The following is a 12,400-nucleotide window of genomic DNA, read 5'->3' as shown; positions in this document are numbered from 1 at the left end:
TCACTTTCTCTATACAATTCTGAATGTGCGGATCTTGACTCTAAAAGAAGTTTTTTTGAAAAGCGGAGAAAATTGAAGAGTCTTAAATTGGGAAAATCAAGTCAACAAAGGCGCGGTACTCGTTTACGATAAATTTAGGGCAATTTCACGAGCAAATTTATCAAATTTATCGACGCGGTGTACCGAAAGATTACTTGAAGTATCGACGTATTAATTGCAGAATTTTAAACACGGTATCAAGAAAAATGACAATATTTTTCGATTTAAACGCGAGATATTAGATCGTGAGCTACGGCGAAAATAATATTTTTAATACTGACCAGAGTGGTTTCCAGTTGAAAATGCACTCTGGTAGAACGTTATCGCATAAGAGTGAGAAAGGACAAGTGCTGCAATAAAGCCCGTGTCAGCAATCGCTCATAGTTATACTATCCAACCTGCAATTTCAGTCGTCGATCAGTTACTCTCGTTCGTCGTACCGATCGCATTTACTGTTCCAAACATATTGAAATTTCCACGCCAGGAGAGATAATAAAAAATGAAATTATCCTGTCTACGTACGCTCGAATTGCGTCATGCATGTTTTCTTTTGTCCATTTCTTTTTAAGTTGCACGTTAGACGTCTGAAGAACAGAGAACAAGGCCCATCGTTGAAATGAAAAAAATTGAATTAATGCATCGAAGAACATGATAACCATTTTACTTCCATCTGGTTATTTAGTGTTCGGGTGTTAGATGATATAGGGGAAGCGGGGTATTCGCATCATTGAAATTGTAATATTGACCGAGCTAAATATATCCGCATTGAATGCTGGAGGAACAAAGCTACTTGTCGCTTCGTTTTATTTGTTCTCTAGTCCTTGCGGAGTTGAATAGACTTTCAGACGACTAAAACGGGAAAGACGAAATGAAACGAGCGGCGTTTATGTTTCAGACGTTCAGACATGGGTTTCCACATCAGCCGACAGCCGTGGCGTTCGATCCGGTTCAGAGGCTCCTTGCGATCGGTACCAAATCGGGATCCCTCAGGATGTATCCTTTGAGAATTTTTAAATATGACAACGGACGATTACGTAAGCGAAATGTAAATGCTAATCTGAATATTCATTACAGCTTTCTCGCCTGATGTTTTTTCACACCGTCCCTCTTTATCATTCTAATCTGAAAGCTAGGGTAAATACTCTGGTCTCAATTTTAATTTCATTTCGTCACGGAACGGTAAAATAAAGTACGAGGAATGCTTAAAAACACGGGGAATTATTTTGTTTTCGCCGCGTGTGGATTGCCCCCAACGTTTTTCTCCGTCACTCGAAATAGTTTACAGTTTCTTGCATAGTTTGTTTTCGAATGGAAACTTTAAGGCTGGTTTGCAAACGAATGAAGAAAAGGACGTAAGAAATCTATTGCGATACTTGGATGAGGATAGCAGAGTTCTTCGAGCAGCGAAAACTGTACTAACGAAGATGAGTTTATGTCGCCGGATGGGGAAGAAGAGTATTATAATAATAGTTGTCGTGCAGGAAAATGATCTAAGAGAATTGAATTTTGTTCTTTATTTTTCTATACTTAATTCTGTTTTGTTTTCACAGCAATATGTCGAAGAATTTGTAATAAATTGGTAAAGAAATTTAGCGAACAATAAATACGATTTTTATGATTTTATCTCATTTATGAAAAAAGGGCACGTAAACCAACTTTTATGAAGGTTTAAAAAAAGAAATGTCCGTTTCTAGAACGTTTAGGGCATACTATTGTGTATAAAAAAAATTCTTTATTATTGTTACGCATTAAATAAATCCTTTAATTGGAAACTTTGAATTTTCTCGAAATGGCATTTTCGCGTGCGGTGCTCTTTTTCCATCCAGTGCCTCGATTGTAGTCTTTCGTGCAAACGTTTAAAAAGAAGAATTCTGGTTATTTTTGGGTATCCCCTCGTATATGGGTCATTGTCAACCAGGTCACCCCTTTGCCCAGAATAGTTTTTGATTTGAAGCTTTTTTCGGGGGTTGCAAAATGCATATAAGTTCTCGAAAACCGTATGTTATTTTTTGATATTCAAAATAGCCGTTCCAATGTAGCGAAAATTAATTGCAAAAATTATATGTTTTACAAATAAAGCCATATCGAATCGATTGTGTATTTAAATAACTAAACATATATTTTTCTATTTTTACGCTACTTCGCAATCGAAATTAAAATGAATGAAATTTATAAATAAATTAATAAATTATTATATTATTTTATTTTTCAATTGCAAGAGGTATTTATGGTAAAAATATTGAAAACACATAAATTACAGGCACCGTTGTGTATTCAATGCAAGCTCCAGTGTCGCAGCTAGTTTGACAAAACTTATTTTATTGCATCCATTTCTTTCATAATTGTTCTACGAAAGAATACAGCTCCGGAATTTCTATGGAAAAATTATTTGCGATTGTTGCTGCATTCCAAGTGGCATACGAAATCGACATTGACCTTATCTTTTTGTACTCCTTGCTAGAGAGTACTTTTCACATAACTGATCGACAGTATCGGCGCCTATCTTCGTCATACTATAAAAGGAAAAGAAAACATCTCTACAATCAGCCGATCCGTTCTGTCGGAAAGTTCATTCACCCGTGCATTCGTTGGAAATTTTCTCGATACTATAGTGTAAATAATCTATAATTTCCACTTCAGTGGGATCTCACGAACCGACCTCACTGTCTCTTTATTTTACAATATACACAATACCCTGGCTAGGAAGACACTGACGGTACGTTGACACATTCATAGTGATTCACTTTTCAACAGTATACAAAAGCTCGTGCACCAGATATTATGGAATCACTGGTTAATAAATACTACAGTGACCATACCGAAAGTATCTTTCTTCCCTAACTGTTATAACCAAAATAAAGAAAAGTTATAGGGTAGCAATTATCTTTTCTGACCAAAGTGTTTTTAATTACAAATAACGATTATAACTAACTGAACATTTTTTTTTCCATTGACGGTAACCATTATGGACGAGGGAAATTTATTTGCTTATAATAATTATAATTATAAAACTTGCATTATTGCAATAAATATCGGACTCAAATACTCAAAATATTCATTTATTTCTCCATTCATAAAACAATGAATGTTTAACAATTTTGTATATCTGTAATCAGTGAAATATTATTGACCTACATACGTTTATAACCATCAGGGACTATTTAACATTTCATGTTATTAATTACAGGAGTTGTAGAAGTTTAAGTTAATTATTGAGCGCAGTTGTTGTTGACATCATTAAACTTAAAAGTAGTTGCCTAGGATTCTGTGAGATATGGGAATTGTAGAAGTTTAAGTTAAGCTATATTATTGAGTGCAGTTATAGTTGAAGTCATTAAACATAAAAATTGTTCGTGATTGCGTGAAATCTTGCATTTCTGTGTATTGGAGCCAGATGGAACACGTTCGGTGAGATTTCTTTTCGAAATACATTTTCACAGCGGGTAATTTCCATTCGATTATTAGTCTCGATGCAGAAATTTACCCGACATGAGCGAAATTGTTACATTTTATTGTATTCATTACACGGCGCAGTTGTTTCATGGTTCGTCAACCATGTGTTCTTTCACGTGGGTGCTTCTATTGGTCTACTCTAAAGAGTTAACAGAGGGTGGATGTTCATCACGGCTCGATAAGCTTCCTGGTTGGTATCGAGACAGGCAGTCGCTACAAAGTAACTACTTTCAACTGAACGGTGCGCTTTGTTGTCCAGTACAATATCCAAACACCCTCGGTACAAGGGAACCGATCTTCGTATCAGGAATACAGAAAATCAATGGTTGCACCAGGTTGTAATAAGAAAAAAAACGAAAATAATTAGTCGATTTCTATAACTGATCTCTTGGATTTTCATTTATATTAGTTTACACGTCAAAGATGGCTTCTTCGTTGTCGCAATTTAAAATTAAGAATAGCAGAAGAGTAAGATCATCTTTGAACTCGATCGTAGTTGCACGTGCCTATAGAGTTTAATTCAAATCGTTGTATTTCCTCGTCAGTCACAAATCTTTTATTTATTATAGTTATGTAGATAAGATATTACTTCTATCACGTAACCAGGATATATACTCACTTCCGGTTTTCAGTGTTCAACACCTACACTTATAATTTACGATACAGTGTTATAGCAATGGCGGCCTTAATGTTTTAGATCTAATATAGGGGTTCCAAAATGCTTTTTTTTCAAATACTGGGACATTTTAAAATAAAAATAAATCTATTTATATTGTATGTATATTGCACTTTAAATACCATGGTGGTATAAATACACATACAATTTGAGATAGTATATTTTTCTTAATTGAGACGTTAACAAAAACCAGTCTCGGTCGACCAGGTGTGGATGCACACGTTAAACACGAGGGATGCACAGCTGTGATACAATTACAATTTTTGATCAACGAGGGAGCTTTAGTTTCCGCCACCGCGGACGATACTTTGCACCTATGGAACTTCCGGCAAAAAATACCACAGGTCGTGCAGAGTCTCAAGTTTCAAAGGGAAAGGTCAGTTTTCGTTAATTACCGTGTTTAATTAAATTTTAATTACGCAAATAAATAGTTGCGAATTTCTTTTTATCTCATCGTTCTGTCGCAAATCGATATCTTCGTCACTTTTAACGATAGGGGGGAATTTTTAAGATACAAATTGTTCGATTCGAAGGGATCTCAAGATCATATTTTTCGGGATTTCCAGGCTCTTATTATTTATTTAAACGAACTGTGTATTTTTCAAACGTGAAATATTTTATAAATGATTTTTCTGGTCGATGCATTTCGTCATTTTTTAAAGAACTTAACAGATTTGGCTCTCCAAATTCATCCCTCACAGATCAAGTTCACCATTTTGCAAATCGAGTTTCTCTACAACTTAGTTTCCTTGAGCCATTCCATAAAAATTGTACAGATATATTATTTTGCTTTTGAGTTTACCTTCGAAGTGAATTTAATTTGCAAAATGGTGAATGTGATCCGTGAAAAAGTTGACTCGAGGCGCAAAGTCTGTATTAGGCAAGCGATGAGAATGAACTGTTGAAAATGATAAAGTTATCATTTATTTTCGAACAGAATAACGTACATCCATCTGCCGCTACAAAGTAAATGGCTGTATGTTGGCACGGAAAGGGGAAACATTCATATACTACATATTGAGACGTTTGTCCTGTCTGGATATGTAATTAATTGGAATAAGGCTATCGAAATGTAAGTACACAGATACTTATATTCACCAATTAATTATAGGTATGATTCATAATGACCAGAGTCATACGTACAGAATAATACGAAATAATAAGAAGAACAAACTATGCAATTGACATTGTTTTCAAATGAAATTATGTCCACTATTTTGCTTTAATTATTCCAGGGAAGCAATTTCTGTCTTATACTAGATTTATCGATCCACCTACGTCAGTAACATACGATAGAAATAACTAAAAAATTAGATCTTCCCACAAGTGAAACGAAATACTTTTCAACAATGATTTTATCAAGTTTTCAGATCGTTATGTAATAAAATTTTTAAATATATTGATTAATTTGGTAAAAGAAGATTCTTTATTAGACTTTCCATGGCATATGTTAGATGTTTCGACTAAATGAGACCACCAAAAGATCCAAAAGACATTTGTAAAAATTGTTTCGTTGTTTGACAATCAAATTTGAACAATGCATCTTATTTTTTCAATTTCAGTTATTTACTGAAACAAAACGGCGTGAATTAAAAATTCTCGTAGGAATTTAAAAATGTCTATCTACGAATAAAAATAGAAATCTAAAAGTAACAGAATTTCCCTGCAGAACAATTCCCATTCCATTCCAAAGCCAGATCGGTTTACAAATTAGGCTATAAAGATCATAATCCCGTCGCGGGGGTTATTAATAAAAATGTAAGGAACCCGTCGGTTCCTCAAATATTGAATAAATTACCATTCTTTCGAATCAGACGATGATGCAGCGATTGCATGGTGCCATTTTATCGATCTAAATGGAAGCGTCGCAAATAGATCGGGGTTAACGTATTTTTTTAATGTAATGGTTATTTATTTACCTTGCGTTACTCGCGAGGAAGTGCTATTTTTGTGATAAATTAATATCACAGGAGTTGAACGAAGAAGTTGTGCTCTGGTGGTGTGGTGCATGAGTGTGATTTTAAATGTGTTGTAATAAACTAAATATATCTTAGGTAATGATACTGAACGAACATACAGGAATTATCTCGTAACCGAGATGATGACTCCATTTCGAGCGAAGTTGCCCAAAAAGTTTAAGTAGAATCATTTTGGTCTGTAAAAGATACAAGGCTAGATCATCGACAATAGTTTTGGAGATATTTTATTTTGTTTTCTTTTTTTTTTTATATATCGCAACTCTGTTTAAACGCTAACAACTTCAGAAGTTTTTCAAATCTTTAAAAGTAAATATTGAAATTTGAAAAGCTTCTAGTCTTACAAGCCCTTAACACTAAAATGCGTTTTTTTCTTTTAATTAGACTATATATTTACATCGTTACGTTATTGAATCCGTCGTTTTTTGTTAGTCGCCCTACCCTGGAGCTCTTCTAGATCCGCTATTGAGCACATGGATCCGATATTCAAAGTAGATTACTTCGAGAACGAAACCTCGTCCAAAAAGCTTTTATTTTTGCATATAGAATCAGCTCTTCTTTCCTCGAACCGTGGGACACTATACATTATAAAGCATAGACTTTTCGAGAGGAGAAATAAAATAATGTAAATAAACATAATCCGTTTTCGGGAGATATACGCGAACGTCGCGCGTGTAATATTGTAAGAACGCTGTTATTCGAATTTGCACAGAAATTATTGAACGTAAATTAAGGATTATAAGATAGTATTATACGAATATATATCTGCGTAGATATATAAATATAATAGATATACGTACACAAATACGATACCACAGTCACTTATCACACGGACATCCACACACACAGATATTATATATGTATATATATTTTTCAGATCTAGAAAGACCCATCCTGGTGCTGTAGTACACTTGAGTGATAACCCTTTAGATTTGAGCAAGGTACGCGTGTTTTTGAGTACATTTTATTTTGCATTATTCTCCATCCTTACCATAAACGTTATATCTTCAATTCTTGAAAATTCTGTCGACAATAATTAAATCAAATCACAATGTGTTAGGACACTTTCAACGTTCATTTTAAAATGTATCAAGAATATCATGTTAAATATTATTAAAACGATCAGAGTGTGTGCTTGCATGTTGTGTGTATGCATGCGTGCATGCCGCCATTGTTCTAAAGGATTTCATGGAGCTGTTTTTCTAACAAAGTCGCATAACTTCTTTTCTCACGGTACGCAAATATATTTGATTCAAAAGTTATGTAATTCGTCCATAAAATGTGCTTATCGTTCGACTGGTAATAGAAAAATTTTTAAAATTGATTTCAATCGAAAGAAAAACAGAAAATATATTTCTTACGATTTTAATTATCATAAAATCAGTTTGATGTTTAACGTGAAACTTAACATATATTAACATACACACGTCTGACATTTTTTAACGAGCAAAACTTCTTTTCCTTGTTCTTTTCCTGCGTAGGTGGCTTTATTTCTTTTTTCATGGTGTTATTGTATTTTACAAATAGTCGTCCCTTCTATATCTAGGGCAATTTACGTTTCATTCTATCTTGATGTTTTATAGCGATGTTGTGGTAGTCTCAAAATGTATTAGGCAATTCACGAAAACTTGCAATCGCAATCATTCATCTGTTTATGTACATTACACCAATTTATCATTACTATAATTCCATTGGTATCATAATGTTTACATTTGTATGTACATATACAGGATGTCCCTAACGATATTTCAAATCAGTCCTAGACCTCTTATACAATTAATTAGCTTTGTTTAATTACTGCTAGATTCGAAATGCTAGTTCCTCCAGTATATTTAATAATAGTTTCACACATTATGTGTTACTGTAGTTCAATATTTTTATGTTTTCGAACATTATCAATCTTGTTTGAGTTAATCCCGATAAAAGAAGTTTCATTTGAATAGAATAATATTAGTTTAAAAATAATCCCATTTTTATTGCACGTCTTTTAAATAAAATCACACCTGTGCCACAGAAAATTTTAGCATTAGCGGTGGCTAGTGTATTAATAGTGTATTCCTGGCATATCTACCCTTAATTATCATAAATAGTCGGAGGATTAGGTCTCTAAAAAAGTTATACATATTTGTATTACTTAACAATGGCAGAGAAAAGAATAGAAATAAACTCGGTAAAAGAAACAACAAAACATAAAAAGTAAGAAGATCGCAAAAATTATTAGTGTTCTTAATTTTTTATTTCTGACAAGTTTACTTTTAATTATCGTGAATTGTTGAGGTTTACGTTATATCTTCGTTCGGTTTAGAGCAAAGTAGGAGGGGGTCAGGTCTCTAAAAAATTTACATGAATTTGTATTACGCGATAATGACAGAGAAGAGAATGAAATAAAGTCGTTAAAGGAAATACTACAAATAAATAACTTTTTTAGTATTTTTATTCGATCTTTTTTTAGTTTTACCTTCATTACTGCGGATAATCGAAGCTCTGCTGTAATTTCCGCGTTATTTGTGAAATAAAAATGCATTCCATTCTGGGATATCCTGTATTTTCAATACGGAATATTGCATTCCCTGTCACTTATCTCCCATTATATGTGTGTACGCGCATATATACTGTAGTATTGACATTTTATGTCATTTGTGTCAATACTCGCATATGCTGTATGCGAGCATTGTCTACTTCGGTGTTGTAAGCGATCTGTTTAATCATTTTCATGCTTGAAGGCGTTTAATTACGATAAACTTTTGGAAAATTAAAATCTGCAAACTTAATTTTTTCGTACAGCATAATATACATTTATCATTGTTAACTAATATTCTATTATTTACAGTTAGAAATTAATATTACACGGTGAAATAGCTTGTATGTTTAATAACGATCATTCTGTGTATATGGTGTGACGCTACAGCGGTAAAATGCGAACAAATATCGATTACACATTTTTCGAAATAAATGGAATCATGCATAATGAATCATTTACGTATTCCAGCACTTTTTCTAATAATAGTCGTTACAAATGTTAGATATTTCGTTTCCACAGTTCATCGCAATGCATGTTAATAACAAACATGCACGTTCTAGTCAGTTTTCTGGAAGTCCTCTGTTTATTAGAAATTCATTCATCTTTCATGTTTCGATTCATGATTACACAAGTGTTTCAATGATACTGTCGATCGGTATCGCTTAAACTCTAATCCCTTAGAAATTCTAAGAACCACTCTGCACCACATTCTAGAGGTGTCCAAGTGCTTGAAAATAGAAGCCAAGTCAAACTTAGCTAGGAATTGTTTGAATCAAATCAAGTATTTGATCGTTTAAGCAATCTTGACTATTCAAGCAAACTTGATTACGTATTTCTAATGATAAAGTTTGCTTCGATAAGATTTGGGTAATCTTAAATAAAGTCAAGATTAACTATGATAGCTCTAGAAATGAAGGAAAAAATTTGTTCGTCACGTTCAATTAATAATCTTTCGTTATATACCCGACTAGCTGGTATTTTCTCAAGTTTTATGAAATACTACAGTTGCTTGGATAATCGAATACATGGTTTGAAAAAATGAGTCTTGCCTTGGTTCGAATTTCAAGTACTCGAACAGCTCTACCACATTCATACTTATTCTTGTTGTGTGTACGTAACTTGTATCATAATTTTACAATAAAATATAGAACCGTATTGCGAGACTTTGTTACAGATATTCATAAACAACTTTCTCCTTATGTGTAGACGGTTAAGAAACACGTATGTACATTGTCGATCGAAATATTTGCCCTTCATGCGTTCAAATTCTGTTTTCAGATGCTGATCGGATACGAATCAGGTCAGATAGTATTTTGGGATTTAAAAACGAAAAATGCGGATTACAGATGCCAAAGCGACGTGCCCTTAAGGTCCATAACGTGGCATCATGAGGGTAAACAGTTTATGTCTAGTCATACTGATGGTTCTCTGTCAACATGGACGGTGCGCCAGGTGAAACCTACAAACGTCACGCATCCACACGGTAAATATCTATTTGTCAATTGCATGATATAATAGTAATAGTAATAGTAATAATTGAAATCGTAAAAAATTCGTTATTCATCTTGCTAGCGTTTGGAAAAGTATCTTAGAACCAGTTCAAACAAAATAGTCTTAGAACGATATATTTCGAGTTACAGGGTTTTGTAATTGGTAACTATCAAAATAAATTTTTTTTAACAAAGTAATAGACAATCAAACATTTAGGTATAATATTAATTGCAAACTACGAAAAAACAAAAATCTATACCAAGATAGTGGTACGTCACGAATTGTTGCATTCGCATATTTATTACAGCAAAAACTACTAAAGACGGCGAACCAGAACCGTGCAAATTGATTCAAAAAGTTGAGTGGAAGCTTTCTAGATCGGGGTAAGACGAAATCAATATTTCATTTGATTTTCTACATTAATCGATTAGCTTGAAAATATGAAATTTCGACGTTTATGTAATTCTACAATTCTACAAATTTCACACATCGTGAGATCTCTTTACTGTCATTTTTTTTTGTAAGTAGAGATACATAAAATTGGGATAAAATTATGTTATTCTCATTGACATAGGGAAGCATACGTTATATTTTCCGGTGGCTTAGCGTACGATACAACTGGACGAACTCCAAGTATAACGGTCATACATGGGAAGACCACCACTGTACTAGAAATGGAACATAATGTGATAGACTTCATAACACTGTGTGAAAGTCCATGGACCAGTGGTATATAAAACAATTATCAAATTTTCTTCCCTTAAATTCGCCAAAAATAATAATTTATCGATACTAGCTGTTGCGTGGGAATATGCACCTTTCGATTAATTTTTATAAAATTGATAAAAATGTAGTTGCATCCCTTTTGCTGCAACCTCTTTAACCGTGTCCCTCCATTTATATATGATCCTAATTTTAGTAGTGTAATGTCAATAATGGTAACGAATAATTCCGTTTTCATTTGTACAGATTATCAGGATCCATATGCTGTTGTCGTTCTACTACAAAATGATTTGGTTGTGATAGATTTGTTAACTCCCGGATTTCCGTGTTTCGAAAATCCGTATCCGATGGATATACACGAGTCGCCCGTGACGTGTTGTGCGTACTTTGCAGACTGTCCTTCGGATTTAGTGCCAGCTTTTTATTCGGTCGGGTCGAAATCGCAGAAAAAGACAGGGTTCAGTGAAAAGGATTGGCCGATATCCGGCGGAGAATGGAGTTCGAGCTCAAGTAGTTATAATGAAATTATTGTTACTGGGTGAGTATTCATATTTAAAGCAATAACTGATGGGCAATTAACTGGTTGAAAATACAGCGGATACGATTCATAAAATGTTTTATAAAACGTGGATCCTTGGAAATAGGAATTTCGTAATTACAAAGTTGCATTCCTAAAATAAATCGTGCAGTTCTGAAAACAAATAAATTCGTTATTTTTTAAAGTTGTTTTCTCGATACAAGTCATTAATGTTATTTTTAATATGGAGGGCGCCAATTAAGTAATTTTATACGATACTGACAGCATGCAATAACAAAAATGTTTCAATTATAGGCATGCTGACGGTAGTATAAAATTTTGGGACGCTTCCGCGGGCACTTTACAAGTCCTTTACAAACTGAAGACGGCGAAACTTTTCGAAAAAGGTAGAACGCGTAGTATAGATTCGGAAGAAGATCCGTTGGCGATACAGCTCATCTTCCTTTGCCCCGAAAGTCGGAAGTTAGCGATCGCCGGAAGCGGAGGACACGTTGTTTTGTTTAAATTCAAAAAAGTAGAGAGTATGTCCGAAGTAGTGGTGAGTAGTCTACCTTTTACCAAACACCTTGTCACTGGGCTGACTTCGAATTTGTTTTTTCAAAACAATTATTTTACTTTCATCCTTAGTGCTAGATCTACATACATGATGATTAATAACTATCGAAAACCTGAGAACTCATGTTCATTCTTAGTACTCATTTACTCGTTTTCAACAGTTCCAAACATTTGTTTTTGCACCGTGTATCGCTCGAGAAATTCATTTATTCGTTTGAAAATTTTGAAAATATTAAGTTTTCTACGGTAATTGTTCTCGTTCTCTGTAACATACTTAAAAACTATAAGTAAAGACTTAACTGCTGCATAGTATTCACAAAAATAAGTTTCAATAAATAGTGGATTATAACGAGTCATGTGTCACGTGTTACATACTAGCAAAGAGGGCAAAAGAGGGGGATATTTATATTTTAGGATTCTGATTTTCT

The 12,400-nt window shown here is 33.7% G+C and overlaps 1 protein-coding gene across 10 annotated transcripts in view; it reads left to right on the top strand.

The window, feature by feature from the left end:
• Tomosyn (syntaxin-binding protein tomosyn) overlaps positions 1 to 12,400 on the top strand; it is a 53,700-nt gene that overhangs the window by 6,643 nt on the left and 34,657 nt on the right. For all 10 annotated transcript variants that reach the window (XM_076783707.1, XM_076783703.1, XM_076783705.1 and 7 more), the window contains exons 2-10: positions 935 to 1,032; positions 4,362 to 4,544; positions 5,106 to 5,240; positions 7,022 to 7,085; positions 9,944 to 10,148; positions 10,464 to 10,539; positions 10,731 to 10,885; positions 11,126 to 11,417; positions 11,712 to 11,955. In XM_076783707.1, coding sequence (XP_076639822.1) covers positions 935 to 1,032; positions 4,362 to 4,544; positions 5,106 to 5,240; positions 7,022 to 7,085; positions 9,944 to 10,148; positions 10,464 to 10,539; positions 10,731 to 10,885; positions 11,126 to 11,417; positions 11,712 to 11,955 — 1,452 coding nt within the window. The remainder of the gene's footprint in view (positions 1 to 934; positions 1,033 to 4,361; positions 4,545 to 5,105; positions 5,241 to 7,021; positions 7,086 to 9,943; positions 10,149 to 10,463; positions 10,540 to 10,730; positions 10,886 to 11,125; positions 11,418 to 11,711; positions 11,956 to 12,400) is intronic.

The sequence above is a fragment of the Colletes latitarsis genome, chromosome 2, assembly GCF_051014445.1.
Source record: "Colletes latitarsis isolate SP2378_abdomen chromosome 2, iyColLati1, whole genome shotgun sequence".
Lineage (NCBI taxonomy): Eukaryota > Metazoa > Arthropoda > Insecta > Hymenoptera > Colletidae > Colletes > Colletes latitarsis.
Note: the sequence above shows the minus strand (reverse complement) of the source record. Positions and strands in the feature narration are given on the sequence as shown.